The 17,137-nt window shown below is 42.2% G+C and overlaps 1 protein-coding gene across 3 annotated transcripts; it reads right to left on the bottom strand.

Annotated features, from left to right (window-relative positions):
- Positions 1-7,022: 7,022 nt before the first annotated feature.
- LOC117974166 (schlafen family member 13-like) lies at positions 7,023-15,395 on the bottom strand. 3 transcript variants are annotated; one of them, XM_034928816.2, is made up of 5 exons: positions 15,008-15,204; positions 10,902-11,995; positions 9,907-10,035; positions 8,575-9,295; positions 7,023-8,425 (listed from the first exon to the last, which is right to left on the bottom strand). In XM_034928816.2, the coding sequence occupies exons 1-5, from the start codon at positions 15,025-15,027 to the stop codon at positions 7,639-7,641; spliced, it is 2,751 nt and encodes a 916-aa protein (XP_034784707.2). In that variant the 5' UTR covers positions 15,028-15,204; the 3' UTR covers positions 7,023-7,638. The 3 variants fall into 3 exon arrangements, with proteins under 3 accessions (XP_034784707.2, XP_058846077.1, XP_058846076.1); XM_058990094.1 differs by lacking the exon at positions 15,008-15,204 and adding an exon at positions 13,718-14,000; XM_058990093.1 differs by lacking the exon at positions 15,008-15,204 and adding an exon at positions 15,214-15,395 and having other exon boundaries at positions 7,025-8,425.
- Between the last annotated feature and the right edge of the window lie 1,742 nt (positions 15,396-17,137).

The following is a 17,137-nucleotide window of genomic DNA, read 5'->3' as shown; positions in this document are numbered from 1 at the left end:
TGCATTTACTCTTCTGTCCCAAGACGTGTTGCTGCCAATTCCAACCACTGACTAAGTTATACTCAGTCATGCAGATTCTAAGGCACTTTTTAATGAATTTACATACATTATATATCAATCAACAACTTTAGCTACTAATAGATGCACATAGGCCTAGTAGTTGTTACATTTGTGTCACCCCCAAACGTTTGTTGGATAACACTTTACTAAAGTTCAACACAGAAAACATGTACTGTGGTGTTGCGCAAAAACAATTATGGCAGCATTGCATTTCATAAAAAATAACAGTGTAGTTCCAGTAATCTTTTTTTTTTTGCAAGATTCAAACCCAAGAAGTCAACAGAATCACTTTACATGATATAATCATACAGGTTCTATTGACCACACACTCCCATGTGACTCACCTTTCACTCCACTGCACTGCTTTTACCAAGGGAGACACTGGGGACTCCTGCGGGTTACTCTGTTGATACTGACAGGATGTACTGCTCATTTACTAGATGGAAATTAAATTGTTGAACAAATGCAAATTTGTGTATCATTTTGATTGTTCATAAAATTGTTTCCTTTATTTAATGCAAATGTCAAAAAAAATATAAGCGATTGTGACAGAGATCTAATGAGTCTTAGTGTTAGATCTCCCTTTCGACCTGTGAGAGCACGGTGTACGAGGAACAGAGTACCCTTAATGAAATGGCACGACAATTTATTCCGTAGGGTAGATGGAAGTCGGTCAGTTCGGAAGGGGGCGGAGCTATGGCACCCGAGCTCAGTGACCCAGACGGTAAGCGGCGTGGCATCCGAGGACTGGAGCGGATGCGCTCGTTAACCTCGGGGTCATGGGCGAGGGTATAAATAGGGGGCATGGCTTGAGTGATCTGTTCCTTTGCATATGGTTAACTCATATAACCAAGAAGGAGCCCGTATTGTGGAAATCGACCGTGAGTGTTTTTGTGTCTGTGTCCTAACACTGTGTGTCTTGTGTGTTGTTGTCTCACTAAAGATTACTGAGCACGATCCGGAGCTGCAGCCGCAGGCCAGCGAAAACCCGGACTTCACCACTCACCTTTTTCACTATCGGAACTGTCTTTGTGTTTGCACCTTTTAGCACTTGAATCACGCACTGTCTTTGTGTTTGTGTTTAGTGTGGGTGCGTGAACGGGACTTTGGGGTTCGCGGTCAAACCCGTAGGATTACAATTAGAAGTGATACACGCCGCTGTATCACTTCCAGCACCATTATTATTTACAGGTTTTGCCTTGAGGCTCTGGACATTTATTAAATTAAATAAACACCCTTGCACCTGTACCAACGTCTGTCTGTGTGATTATTCTGCACTGCACTCACCTGCACGTCATTACCACTTTGCCACACGTGGTTGTCAGAAGTAAGGATGGACTACGCAACACTGTCGGCGCTGCTGGAGCAGCTGGACAGCAGACGGGAGGTGGAGGAAAGACGGAGAGAGGAGAGGTACACTGCGCTGATCGAGAGGGTCGGGCTGGCAATACCTCCCACAGCATCAGCGGAACGCGGCTTCATAGCGCCCAAAGCCAGGACGCATAAAATGACGGCGGATGATGATCCAGAAGCATACCTGGTGGCATTTGAGCGGCTGGCTACCACCGCGTCATGGCCCCGACAGTTCTGGGCAAGCCAGCTGGGACCCTGCCTGATTGGGGAAGCGCAGGCAGCCTACCAGGCGATGGGGGATGACGACGCCGCTCAATATGACTTGGTAAAGCTGGCTATTCTCCGCCGTCTTAATATTACGGAGGAAACGCACCGAGTGAGGTTCAGGGAGTACAGGAGGTCCCCGAACGTACGCCCCAGGGTGGTCGCGCAGAAGCTCTGTGACAACATGATACACTGGCTCACCCCGGTGCTAAAAACAACTGCCCAGATGGGGGAGGCCATCGTTATTGAGCAGTTTTGTCATGTGGTCGGCGCCGAGACCCAAGGATGGATACGGCGCCACAACCCCGACACCCTGGAACAGGCAGTCAAGCTCGCTGCGGACTTCGAGGACTCCCTGGTATCCGCCCAGACCGGGCTACTCACCCCGCTACCTCAACGGAGCGGCCGAGCCCCACCTCCTCTCTCTGCTCCGCCAGCCCCACCACCAGGACCGGTTCAACGACCTCCGAGAGCACCAACCCCAATGGGCGACCTTGCCTCCTCTTCATGGAGACCAAGGTTGGCCCCCAGCTGGGGTAGAGGTGCTGCCCCTGCCCCGTTGCCATACCAGCAGCGGGACAGACCATTTAATACTGTGCCCTCCTTTCCCCCTACCTGTTTTAGGTGCCGCCAGCCGGGACATCAGGCTAGGTCATGCCCATCTGCGATGGAGTGTGACGTGGCCGTCTGTAATCTGGCATCTGAAGCGGGTAAGCGAGGGAAAAATGGTCGGGAGGGGCCTTGTATTGTTAAGGTGATTTTTGGAAATGTGAAAACCCATGCATTAGTGGACACAGGGTGTGGTCAGACCTTAATTAGAGCATCTCTCTTAGGCGGTATGGTGTGGCAGCCACAAGGTCAGGTGGCGATCTCCTGTATCCATGGAGACACGGCAACATACCCCACAGTAAAAGCATATTTATCGGTCGGTCCGATTAAACGTTCCCTGGTAGTTGGGGTAGCGGAAAGGTTACCACATCCCGTTATTCTGGGTTGGGACTGGCCCAACTATAAAGATTTATTGAAATTAAGGGCAGTCCCGGCCATACACGCAAATGTGGCAGAAAAAGTAGAAGGGGAAATGATTGGTAATGTTTTTCCCTTTCAAGCGGAAATGTTCTCTTCCCTGTTCCGGCTGAAAAAAACAAACAAAGAGAGAAGGCTGCGGAAATGGGAGGGAGCGTTAATGAGACAAGGCTGGGGGCTGGTGGGAGCCTGTTATAACGGTGAAAAACGTCAGTCGAAGGGGGTCGGAACGCAGTGTGACCGAGAGGGCGAGGTTACTGGGCCATCAAGGGCAGATGTTACTCCCGCCCCGCTCAATATACCGGACATGTGGCACTCAAATGTGAACCTAGTGTGGGAGCAGAACAATGACCCATCACTGGTGCACATTTGGGGACAGGTCCGGTCCATTGAAGGTAAGGGTGTTGAAGGCGCTGGGGCACTAGTATTTCCACACTTCATTATCAAGGGGCAATTACTATATAGGATAAACCTGGCCGCGGGCACAGGACATCCTGTAACACAATTATTGGTTCCCCCGTCTTGTCGACTGGAGGTCATGAGGCTGGCGCATGATATCCCTTTTGCGGGGCACCTCGGAGTTGACAAGACAAGGGAACGGATATTGGCTCGATTCTTTTGGCCAGGTCTTTATAAGGAAGTGTCGAAATATGTAGCCACATGCCCAGACTGCCAGCGAGTAGCGCCGGGTCGAGTGCGCCCCGCCCCTTTGGTCCCACTGCCGATTATTTCCACCCACTTTGAACGCATCGCAGTGGACATAGTCGGCCCTTTGCTACCTTCTGACTCCGGGTATACGCATATCTTAGTGGTGGTAGATTACGCAACGCGATACCCAGAGGCAGTTCCATTGAGGTCCACTAGTGCTGCTGCGATAGCCAAAGAACTAGTGCAGATTATGGCAAGAGTAGGGATCCCCAACGAGATATTGACTGATCATGGAACTAACTTCTTGTCAAATACGCTACAGCAGGTATATAAATTACTAAAAATACGTCCCATCAGAATGTCGGTTTATCATCCACAGACGGACGGTTTGGTGGAACGTTTTAATCAGACTCTAAAGGCGATGCTGAGATGATTTGTGAATCAAGAGCAAAAACATTGGGCATCGCTTCTTCCCTACCTCCTTTTTGCAGTGAGAGAGGTGCCGCAGAGTTCGACAGGGTTCTCTCCCTTCGAGCTCTTGTACGGCCGACAGCCTCGCGGCATTCTCGATCTGTTGAGAGAGGGGTGGGAGGAGCACAAAGGCTCGTCCAAAAATGTAGTGCAGCATGTGCTCCTACTAAGAGATCGCCTAGATTTGGTCGGTCGTTTGGCCCAAGACAATCTCAGATCGGCTCAGCATCGACAACAGCAGCATTACAATCAAAATGCATTAATCCGAACTTTTCGACCTGGAGACAAGGTAATGCTGCTACTTCCCTCATCGGAATCCAAACTATGTGCTAAATGGCAAGGGCCATATGAGGTGATTCGGGCTATAGGAAAGGTGAATTACGAAATTAAACAGCCCGATCGCCGTAACAAAAAAGAAATTTATCACATAAATTTATTAAAGCCCTGGCAGGCAAGAGAGGTGTTATTCATAGCCCCAGGCAATATAGAGGAAGATTTAGGGCCCGAGCTAGAACCCTCTAGCACAAAGAACATTTCGATGGGGGAACAGTTACTTCCTGATCAGCAACGTGAACTACGTAGGTTAATTGAGGAATTTAGCGATGTTTTTTCTAACACGCCCAGTAGAACTAACCTTGCTGAATATGACATTATATTGACGGAGTGGCGTTCGCAAAGAGGTATGGGACATGCTCGAACTTGGGGTGATTGAGCCTTCCAGGAGCGAGTGGTGCAGTCCAATTGTGATAGTGGCCAAAAAGGACGGCACCAACCGCTTCTGCGTTGATTTCCGCAAGGTAAACGCTATTGCCAAGTTTGATGCGTATCCCATGCCTCGGGTCGACGAACTCCTAGATAGACTGGGGACGGCGAGGTTCATCTCCACTCTGGATCTGACGAAGGGATATTGGCAGATCCTGTTAACTCGTAGTTCTAGAGAGAAAACCGCATTTTCAACACCAGAGGGGCTGTTTCATTTCACAACCATGCCGTTTGGGTTACATGGTGCGCCTGCTGCCTTCCAGAGACTGATGGACCAGGTTTTACACCCACATCGTGAATATGCGGCAGCGTATATTGATGATGTGGTCATTTACAGCTCCACCTGGCGAGAGCATTTGGCTAGGATCACAGCCGTCCTTCAGTCTCTAAGGGCAGCCCGGCTGACAGCTAACTTGCGAAAATGTGCGTTTGCCAAAAAAGAAACACAATATTTGGGATTTGTAATGGGGAATGGCAGGGTGAAACCCGTTGTCTCCAAGGTCCAGGCCTTGGTAGACGCAGCAATCCCCAAAACCAAGGCTCAAGTGAGGTCGCTACTGGGGTTAGCCGGTTATTACCGCCGCTTTATCCCCGAGTATGCCACAGTGGTTAATCCCTTAGTTGACCTCACCAAAAAGAGCGCACCAAATTCAATTAAATGGTCAGAAGAATGTCAGGGGGCGTTTAATACTGTTAAGCAGAGACTTTGCCAGGCCCCTGCTCTCATCACGCCAGACTTCACTAAGAGATTCATCCTCCACACCGATGCTTCGGATGTCGGTTTGGGTGCAGTCCTGTCTCAAATGGTAGGCGGAGTAGAACACCCTGTTCTGTACATAAGTAAAAAAATGCTCCCTCGGGAGCGCAACTACTCCGTCGTCGAAAAAGAGTGTTTGGCCATTAAATGGGCTACTCACTCTTTAAGATACTACCTGCTGGGACACTCATTTGATCTTGTCACTGACCACGCCCCACTCAAGTGGTTAAGCACAATGAAGGACAGCAATGCCCGGATAACTCGGTGGTATCTGGCATTGCAGCCCTTCATGTACCATATGGTACACCGTGCAGGGAAAGACCACCAAAATGCAGATTATTTTTCCCGGGAGGGGGGAGTAATGGGAAAGGTAGGTTTAGCCGAGTGTTCCTTCGGCTCCACTCTGAGCGGTGGGATATGTGACAGAGATCGAATGAGTCTTAGTGTTAGATCTCCCTTTCGACTTGTGAGAGCACGGTATACAAGGAACAGAGTACCCTTAATGAAATGGCACGACAATTTATTCCGTAGGGTAGATGGAAGTCGGTCAGTTCGGAAGGGGGTGGAGCTATGGCACCCGAGCTCAGTGACCCAGACGGTAAGCGGCGTGGCATCCGAGGACTGGAGGAGCGGATGTGCTCGTTAACCTCGGGGTCATGGGCGAGGGTATAAATAGGGGGCATGGCTTGAGTGATCTGTTCCTTTGCATATGGTTAACTCATATAACTAAGAAGGAGCCTGTATTGTGGAAATCGACCGTGAGTGTTTTTGTGTCTGTGTCCTAACACTGTGTGTCTTGTGTGTTGTTGTCTCACTAAAGATTACTGAGCACGATCCGGAGCTGCAGCCGCAGGCCAGCGAAAACCCGGACTTCACCACTCACCTTTTTCACTATCGGAACTGTCTTTGTGTTTGCACCTTTTAGCACTTGAATCACGCACTGTCTTTGTGTTTGTGTTTAGTGTGGGTGTCTGAACGGGACTTTGGGGTTGCGGGTCAAACCCGTAGGATTACAATTAGAAGTGATACACGCCGCTGTATCACTTCCAGCACCATTATTATTTACAGGTTTTGCCTTGAGGCTCTGGACATTTATTAAATTAAATAAACACCCTTGCACCTGTACCAACGTCTGTCTGTGTGATTATTCTGCACTGCACTCACCTGCACGTCATTACCACTTTGCCACAGCGATTCAAAGTTTTTTTTTTTTAATAAAGAGCTGATTATAAACTCTTTGACGTGCTGAATATTGACGGTCTACAGTTTTTTTTTTTTTGTTTTTTTTTCAATTTAGTCGTTGCCAATTTTTTTTTATTATTTTCTCCCCAATTATTTTTAGGCTCAGCTCACCGCTGCCACCCCTGCGCTGACTCGGGAGGGCGAAGACGACACACGCTGTCCTCCGAAGTATGTGCCGTCAGCCGACCGCTTTTTTTCACACTGCAGACTCACCATGCAGCCACCCAAGAGCTACAGCGTCAGAGGAGCAGCTCCTGGGCAGTTTACAGGTAAGTCTGCAAGTGCCCAGCCAGACTACAGGGGTCGCTGGTGCGTGGTGAGCCGAGGACACCCTGGCCGATCTAACCCTCCCTCCCCCAGCCCCTTGGAAGCTCCCGTCCTCGGTCGGCTGTGGAATAGCCTGTACTTGAACTCGCGACGTCCAGACTATAGAGCGCATCCTGCACTCCACGCGGAGCGCCTTTACTGGATGCGCCACTCGGGAGCCACCTGACGGTCTACAGTTTTATCATGCATCACTCACAACATACAATTTTAAACATTTAAAAAGACAAACATGTGAAGATTTCAGTTTTCTACACAAAGGCAAACAAAGGTCAGCTCTGCTCTCGTTTTATGATGGAACTTCATAACTTAATTAGACACTTAATATACAATTATAGCATTGACCTCTTGAAACCGGACTAAACCAGGACACCTACACTATCAAAGATTATTTTGTATTACGCTTGACTTTATTGAAATTAAGTTCTTTGCCAGTCCATCTAAGAAAAAAGGGCTCAATTCCCTTGTTTTCCAAGAAGCTGAAGCAATGTACATAGATTAATAACCACTGAAATATACATGAGATGTTTACAGCATAAAATACATAATTATCACGTTAAACTTTAAAAAGTAGATATGCATCCCCAGGGGCATAATGTAAAGGAATTGGTTAACTGAACACTTCAAGAGAATCAGTCAGGGAAAATGACTATTCCCTTTTCCCAGTGGTAGCACATGTTTGAATGACCACCCAAATCTTAAGAGGCTACATCACTGTCTACATCTAGAGCTTATTGCTTTTCGTATAACACATATAGCTGTGTACGTGCCCGAGAGGCAGCAGAAAGCAACAGATTCTCCCCAATCTCCTGTTGGTACTTATGTACAACTGGGTTCATAACAAACACTATGTTTCTTTCAAGACCGGAGAACCTGCGTATGCTGTCAAAAACAATGGAGTTTTTATCTGTGTCATCTGCTTGAGCAAAATTCACCTTCTTTTTTTTTCTCAACTGTAAAAGCAAAGGTGAATAGTACTTTACACATTCCTCCTTTGTACAGCAGAGAATCGCAATATCCTTACAACTGTGACCTTGACTAAAAAGTGTTTGTATTGTCAGAATCACAAAATCAATGATTTCACTTTGGGTTTTTTTGAGAGTTTTAAATTTGCCTGAAAATGTGTGGGCACAATTAGCATTATTACACAATTCTTCCATATGATCCTTCATTCTGACTTCTCTTTCAGAGAACCAACTACTTACAATATTTCTCATTTTCTGGATGATAAAATCATGTATGCTGCTGCCATTTCGGACACCCACAGTTAGACACACTATAGGATTTTGGTCCTCAAACTGGGGCAGGCTATTATACTCTGTATGACTTGTCTGAAAGTAGTCGAGGAAGATCCAGAACACACCGTTCTTTGAGATTTTTTTTGCCTTTTTGTACCAGTCTTTGTCATCTTCATCTTTACGGAAATTCTGGGCTTCATCCACTACAATGTGCTTCACCATGGAGAAGTCCTCTCTCATAAATGTCAACCTTGTTACACACTGACTGATGTCCTGTTTCCTGAAAAAAGAAGGAATAATCAAGTTCATCATCAAACAAATCAGTGACTAAAGTGGTTTTATATTTATTGTGTTATTTTATCTGACAAACTCAAGCCTCTTCCATATTCTCTGTGGCCCAACGTCCCAGTCTCCCATTTATGTACTTACTCCATGAAACGTCTTAGAGGCTGATTCTCACATATATAAAGAATCTCTTCAGTTTTGCAGTGCAGTGTGATCTTGATTTTTCTCATGAGCTGTGCTGCTATAACTGTCTTCCCAGTTCCAGGTAAACCATGAACAAACACTTTTCTGAAATTCTTGAAGTAGTACTTTGAATGAAGAATATCAAACTGCTCTGCTGTGAGCAGATTCAGGAACTCACAACCAAGCTGGTCACTCACACAGGATCTGAAACTCAACAAAACAATCACCAAGGAACGGAGCAAGGCTTCAATATCTGGAGAACCATAACTATCTGGGTAACAAACATCTAAATTGAAATCAGAGTGCCGAATTTCCCTCGGAATTAAAGCTCCCGAGTGACACTCAAGGACTTTTGGTATGACACAGATCATTCCTGGATATCCTCCAAGATTCACAAGCTTCTGCTTCAACTGAAAAGCTGTTAATCTGGCATGCTTCCACAAATCTGGTTTGCTTTCCTGTACGACTGTGTACAGGGTTGGGGGACTATTTTCAGAGATCAGTAAGGCATCAAACACAACTTCATCATTCTTCTCCTGGTCAAGGTCGACGGCCCAGCTGCGGGACATGATCAGGACGCCTCTGACTCCTTCTGGCTTCATGATGTTTTCGAGGTTTGGATACTTTGCAAACATTTCTGTGCAAAGAGTCTCTGGTCGACCATTTATACCATCAGTTTGCACTGCAAAAAGAAAGAAAAAAAAGTACCATTTGACAGTAAAAAATATGGAGGGAGAGGAACAGCAATCATTCAGTGATCAGATTGCCATGTCAGTCACAATAAGATTAGACAGCTCTAGACCATGACATTCAAATTACATGTGTAAGAGAGCATACCATTTGAGGGAAGTCAAAAGAATCCATCCATACTAGAAACTCTTTTGTGAGAGGTGCAGTAGAACACTCAATGTGAATGTTGAAATCACCCATGAGTATTGTGTGCTCGAAAGAAAAAAAGTGACCAAAAAATCTCAGTGAGAAGATTGTGTTTCAGAGTTCATGGTGAAGACAAAAAAGTGATCATAAGGTGTTCAAACGAGAGAGCGCATTGTTAACTATTGAAGCCACACCCCCTTGAAAGCCCTGAGGAACGTGGTTTCCCTAGGAAAGAGAATCCAGGCTACTTCGCTAAGTGGAAAGGTTTCCTCATGTTTGACTCAAGTCTCTGTTAAACACCAGACAGTAAACATATTTAGTTATGATTATAACAACCAACCATTATTTTATTTCTGAAATACCTCCTAGGGGTGGAATCTAGATTCAGAGAGAAGCATCAGAGAAGGGGGACAGTACCTGGGAACAGTGTATTCTGCAGGGCATCCAATCTGGCACTTCCTTTCAATCCGTACACTGGTTTACATTGGGGTGGTGCAGCAGACATGCTCAGCTCCTTTTCAAAACCCTGACAAAGCTGATCAATCACTAATGAAAGAATTATAGAGTATGTTATTTAAATTAGGCACATGAGCATTTAGACTAATAATGACCAATTAAATCAGGTGTGGAAAACAGATTTTTTTTTTTTCTTTTTTAAAATGAACACATCAAGACTGCCCCCAGTGGTTACAACAGTGCTGTAATAGTAGTGAATTTCAAAGGTAGAAGTCCATTGAACTAAACTGTGATTTACATCACAACTGTATCATTGGTATGGCAAAGCAATTTCAAATGGTTACTTTTCACTGCACAACACAGATTATGATACTTCACTGAGAAAAATCATAGAATTCAGTGGTGTACAAAATGTGAAGAAATTGGGCACTTTCAATCAGCATTTTTTAGTTTTTAAATCTGTTTTTAGGAATAAAACACAGCATGATGTTCACAAGACATTTTTTTTTAACTATGGATGGCTTCTTTTACAACAGTAAAACAGATTCTGGAATGTCAAACTGTAAATAAAAAATATTATGAATTAAAACAATATTGATTGACATTGGTACACTGCTGTATTCTGTGATTCTTAGTTAAGATCAATATCTTTAATATATTAAGCATGCATTGTTTCTATAATCTTACAAATATTGCATGAAGTCAGTAACTCAGTCTCTCAATGTCTGTGACAGTGCAGCAGTAGCAGCTCTGTAAAATGACCAGCTATGAGGGTTATTTTTTCTTGTATAATACCCACAATCCAAATGAACTTAGAGAATCATAGAATACAATTGTGTGCCCAATGCGAAACCAATATGTCAAAGCGTTTATAATCTGCAAACAATGACAGGTGAATTTATAATAGCATTTAAGCTCCCTTTATGCTTAACTTTAATTCTTTATTAATGTTTTACCTGGATCAGTACCGGTCATCATTTCTAACCATTCTCCAGCTTCCAAGCTCTTTATGTTTTTTCCATCCATCTTCCAGGAATCCGGATTTTCAGAAAAAACCACACAACAGAATTTGTTTATCTCTAGAGCCAGTATAAAGCCACAATGAACATCAGATTCACCTAAAACATTTATGATTTTAAGGGAATATTTACAATTCTCCTGTTTTTCACAGTGAGCACAGTGAACAGGGATCACTTTTCGGAATGCCTTGTCCACTTCGTTTTCAATGTCACTTGGGTTTTCATCTTTGCCACATCCCACTACCTTCTTTGTTTTATCGTTTACGCCAATAAGTAAAAAGCCTCCATCTGTATTTGCAAATGCTGATATATATTTGGGCAGGGTGTCCGACAGACGCTTCTTAACTGACGTTTCTTTTTCAAAGCTTTTAAATTCTACATGCATATCTTCACCAAAACCTAAAGTTTCCCCAAGCCTAACATATTCCTTACTGCAAAACAATTTTACTGGATTTGGCATTTCAATATTCTGATTGGAGCTGGAAAGGAGTGGCCTCTTTGCAGGAGGTTCCTCCTGCCTGTCTCTATTTTTCTTTGTCTCCTTTTTTTTCTTCTGCAGGAGTTCTGCAGCCTCAGTGGGTGCTATCTGTATTGCTGAAGTTCCACTCCTTTTGTAAAGGTGAGATTCTGCACTGCAGATCCTTGCATTGGTGCTTTCATCATTAGCAAGTCCAGCGCACCAGGTTTTCACAAAGATTAAGAGACCAATTCCCTGCTGCAAAAAGGAAAAGTGGTCCTGTATTAAGGAGGGCTTAACAAGGTCTCCAAATCCTAGTTCTAGATCTAGACCTATTCCATCCGTTGTATAATTGTAATCTTTATTTTTACTCTTTGCAACTATAATTCCTCCACCTGAGTTTAGCAAAGCACATGCAACTTGCACAAGTGTGTTTTTTTCAGCTTTTCTTTTGCTTGCATCTGACATTTTGTTCCTGCAGTCCTCCCCAAGTGTTACTTCTCCAACGTCTATCACCTGGTCAGGGTAATCAGTCTCCACCCACACAGGGGCAAAATTGTTTTTTGAAACCATCCTGTAGAGAGAAAAAAAATGGTTTCCTTGTTTCCCATTTTTGAAAAATGCAGGTTGTGGTAATTAGTATTATTTGACATGGTGTGCACATTGCTTTGGTAGGGTATTGATGCATTTTTCATTAAACCTTTATTGGCAGTTTTCATTGATTTGCACTAGTCTTGGATTACCTTTCCTTAAATAACATTAGGTAGTCCAAGAGTAGTGCAAATTAGGATCTGTGAAACCAGCTGTAACAGTATTTCAATGAGCTCTACTCTAGCGCTTAAGAAAAATGACAAATGAAAAAACATTTTAAAATCTGTAACACTGTAAATAAACGTAATCTAAAATGGTTATTTAATTGTAATCTTATTTTCTCTTCATTAGCATTTTATTGTTGCTTTACGTTATTATATACTATAACAATTAGCACTAAGCGCCAAATTAATTCTTAGTTATTTTTATATAAAAATAACTAAAAAACCTCGCTGAAAATTAAGCGCTAATTAATAGCAAATTTAAATAGAAAATGTATCAAAACCTCAAAGAATATTTAATTATATAATAATTTACAAGAGAAAGAAATAGATATACTAGATGCTTTGTAATCCAGCAAAATAGTCAGTGTTTTTAAGTATTGGCAGTATTTAAACCAATTTATACACTGAACCATATGAGAGGTGACAGTAACAAAAAGTAAATAATATAATGCAAACTCATCTATTAACAACAAAACAGCATACTTTAAATTGAAATTCAATTTACTCAAGGACAAAAAATAGCATACCTTACATTGAAATTAAATTTACTCAAGGACAAAAAAAACAGCTTCCCTTAAATTGAAATTCAATTTACGCTAGGGTGTGAAAGAACATTATTTGAGCTGTAAACTTTTGCTCCGCCGTTTATTTAAATCTGTTTTATTTAAACTGTGCAAGCAAAGAGTGTCAATCATTACCCTCAGCCTCGCCCACTTCGGGGTTTGCGCTCTGCCGACACGTTCAGCCAATCACAGCTAACTTTAGTTGGAACAGACGAGTTCTGGATGGGGGTTCCGAGCTTTACAGAAGAACCGGGCTGAAATTAGTTATTCCCGATTCGAGGGCTGAAGTTAGTTACTTATTCGCACTTACATATTGAATATTAGCTCACATTCTAAGGGGAAAATCACAGTCTGGATGTGCCACCTCTAGTTGGGTATCATTTTAAAGCTTAAATATTTATCTTCAACATAAAGCAGATTGCAGAGTGGCATAAGTAGGCATTCACAGGCTATGTTGTGAAATATACACACACCCCCTTCTTTTCCAGTATATTAGCGCACATTATGAGGGCTTTGATTTTTAAAATAACCAATCAGCAAACACAGCGTTTAGCCGCGGAGGATGCATTAGTAGTTTAGAAGAGTAACAGGAATCTACAAGCAGCTTCAAAACAAGATTTCACATTTTTAACATTTGATACTAGAATTGTTTTATGAATTGTGTTTAATTTATGGATAAAGGTTGTGACTACAATTTAAATTTCTGATTTGAGATTTAAATTAAGCATTTGAGCCCCAAGGAGCGGGCTTAATCGTGTGGTAATGCCCGCTTCGTGTAGTTACGTGCCGAAGCCGAAGGCGAGAAGGTTCAGATGGTATTAGAATATGGATACGTTAAACAAAATTTAAAAAATTATGTTTTTCTAATAGTTTTATCCTGATTTTATGAAGAACTAATTTTTGTTGCTAAGCGTTTACCTCAGTATTCCATGTGTAATGTGGTTTTCTCAAAAAACATCCGCGATCTGTTCAGGCTCTTTGGTTTAGCCTAATCCAAGCGGTGGACCCTGTAGCCTACTTCCAGTTGCGATGTAAATAACAATTTAATACAGCACCGTATTTAATTAAAATATTCCACCTACATTCAGATGTTGCTACCCTGTTATATTTAGTGTTTGTTATATAAAACTTTTTTTTTTTAAATAGGATTTGAGTGCATATTTGTACAGCCAGCTAATATCAGTTTGTTTTTTCCAGGCGCATTTCCATGGGTAGAATTTAAGTGCGGCTACTTTTTACTTCTGATACAGTACTCTTAAGATATTATACTTTTACTCAAGTAGTTGTCTGGAAGGATACTTTTACTTAATTACATGTTTTCCCCAAGTAACAGTATTTTTACTCAAGTAACACGTTTTAATACTTTTTCCACACCTGTGCTGTAAAGCTCTGAACCCCTAACCAGAACTCTTGTGTTGAATGTCACTTTTGGGTTCTAACTAAAGTTAGCTGTGATTGGCTGAACGACAGCAAAGAGCAAGCCCCATTTCCTTGATGGAAGTGGGCGAGGCTGAGGGGAGTGATTGACATTTTGGGTGTGTTCTCGTATCCCAAATCAAGCTGAGCTTGCTGCGCGTCGCTGCAGCGGGAAGGAATAGCCACTAGAAACTGTCCTAAGGGCATCAGATGATTCAGGGGCATTTGCCAAGCACTTCCACTTTTCACTTCCCGAGCTCGGCAACTCTCCGATATCAACCCATCCTTACCCTAACCGAATCCCAACCCAAACCTTAAATAACCCCAGCCCTAAAACCGATCCCTAACCCTTACGAATCATCGTGATCTCTGCACCGTCTCTTTGGTTCACAGCGGCAGCTACTTTTCAAAGCTGCGCTGGGCTGTGCTGGATTTGCACTGATTTTTTGGGGTGGAGCTTCGTGACGCTACGCGCCATCCCTCACAGAGCGGGATTCTGTGCAGAACTGGAAAACTGCCACAAGTACACAAATGTGCTTGCACAGTTAAAAAAATAAATAACCCGTATTTAAATAAACCGTGGAGCAAAAGAACACATCTCAAATAAAGGCATTGCGCACCCTAGCTTAAATTAAATTTCAATTTAAGGGAGGCTGTTTTTTGTCCGTGAATTGAATTTCAGTTTAAGGTATGCTTGTTTTGTTGTTAATAGATGATTTTGCATTATATTATTTACTTTTATGTTACTTTCACCTGTCCTAGAACTAAAGCCAACGCGGTTTAATACTATACCTTAAAGTATATAATGCCATTGAAATAACAAGAAAAATCGATCTTCAGCAGTCCCCAATGGAAAAATTAAATTAGATGGGTCTCACCGGTATTCCAAAACACAAAGGATAACACACAGCTTTAGGAATGAAGACTTTCCAGCAGCAGAGAACTGGCAAAAAAAAAAACAGATTTTAACTTTACAGACAAGACTACCATCTGCATACCTTAGTTTGTATTCTTAATTTTGTATTTTTTATTTTCTTTTGTTAGCGCTCACTCCCACTTCTGTTCCCTCCAGCATATTCGGGAAACGATATCGTGTTTGAAAAGTGCGCGCAGATCCTAAAACGTAAAACGCTAGCAAGCAAAGTGAATGCGTCATTTACTTAGCAACGGTCTTTACGACAACGAACCTAGCAACATGACTTCAGGTTTTATTCAGTGATGAATTCAGACACATTTATATAAATGTGTTATGTTATGATTTATTTATACGGCTGTATTGGTTGGGAATAGCGGATTCTCTTATATGTATTAACATACATTACAAGTCGTTGGTAAATTAATGACTTGTTATTATTAATATAATAGTACTGGAGGTAATGTTATTTATTGAAAAAAAAAAACAAAACAACTTTACAACCACAATCCAATGAGTGCGAATATTTACGCATGTGCCTATCGGTTGATACAAATTGACAATGAGATATTACATGTTTGATATATTTCTGAAACATTTTCCAATTTTGAGATTGTTTGCATTGTGTATAGAAAACGTTAATACATTGACCTTCCACGATCGCACAGTGGTATTGTACACCGCGTAAAATTGTTTCAACCTAAAGAATACATTTACATTCAACTACCATAATTCTTTTTTTTTTCCTCCACAATTTAGCCAATCCTACTTTAATTTAACTGTTTTCCCTCGGGCAAGATGGCGGTTGGCTGTCTGGGTACTACTATCTAGTGATTCTATATATCTATGGAACAAGCACCACGAACAATGATAGGGAGGTATGACACAGCCCCGGTTTTTGGGATGGAACCGCATAACAGTCTCGCGTTTTGATTGGTCCATGTCTGTCACATGAATATGTCGTCACACGAGTGGAAAAGCGTGCAGGCATTTTTAACATTGTGATCAGATAGAGAGAGTGATCTGCTTTCCACAATCTTACCATTAAAATATAATGTGGTATTACACTGTACAGATCTTACAAACTATGAGGAATTACTTTATATAAATTATCATGTTATGCACGAATGTAAGAATTGGCTTTCTGTGGTGGTGTACTTTTTTCTTTCAAGTAGCATATATCTATAATCGTTTTTGCGATATATTTTAATATAAAACATATACGCTATTGCAGTTTTGTTACAGGATACATTAGTTTATCTCTAATGTAATCACAGTTTTACATATAGACTGCCCCTGTTTTCATTTACGTCGCAAATTCTGGGCCGCTTTACTTTTCAGATAATGTCCCAAATTCTGGGCCGATTTGGTTTGCAGATAACATCCCAAATTCTGGGCCGCTTTGGTTTTTAGATAACGTCCCAAATTCTGGGCCGCTTTGGTTTTTAGATAACGTCCCAAATTCTGGGCCGCTTTGGTTTTTAGATAACGTCCCAAATTCTGGGCCGCTTTGATAACATCCCAATTTCTGGGCTGCTCTGGTTTTCAGATAACGTTCCGAATTCTGCATTTTCGAATTCAGGCCAGTTTTTGAGATATTCTGCTTAGCTGACAGCCGAGTTTCTAAGTCATGCATGCACAGTTTACCATAAACTGGACCGTTAATTCATTTAAGAGTACATGAATCAAAGTTAATGTATTTTTTACTCGCCTCAGAAAACATTTAGGAACATGGTATACCAAAAAAAAAAAAAAAAAAAGGTCATCTCGTCCATGTCTGTCACATGAATATGTCGTCACACGAGTGGAAAAGCGTGCAGGCATTTTTAACATTGTGATCAGATAGAGAGAGTGATCTGCTTTCCACAATCTTACCATTAAAATATAATGTGGTATTACACTGTACAGATCTTACAAACTATGAGGAATTACTTTATATAAATTATCATGTTATGCACGAATGTAAGAATTGGCTTTCTGTGGTGGTGTACTTTTTTCTTTCAAGTAGC

Source organism: Acipenser ruthenus, chromosome 17 (genome assembly GCF_902713425.1).
Source record: "Acipenser ruthenus chromosome 17, fAciRut3.2 maternal haplotype, whole genome shotgun sequence".
In the NCBI taxonomy this organism is placed as follows: Eukaryota; Metazoa; Chordata; class Actinopteri; order Acipenseriformes; family Acipenseridae; genus Acipenser; species Acipenser ruthenus.
This window is presented reverse-complemented; position numbering and strand designations above follow the sequence as displayed.

Coding starts and splice junctions, on each gene's coding strand:
- LOC117974166 (XM_034928816.2), bottom strand. CDS start 15,027: ATGGCATTATATACTTTAAG. Junction 11,996..15,007: donor ATGGCATTATATACTTTAAG/GTATAGTATTAA, acceptor TTCTCTCTACAG/GATGGTTTCAAAAAACAATT. Junction 8,426..8,574: donor CCTCTAAGACGTTTCATGGA/GTAAGTACATAA, acceptor TTCTTTTTTCAG/GAAACAGGACATCAGTCAGT.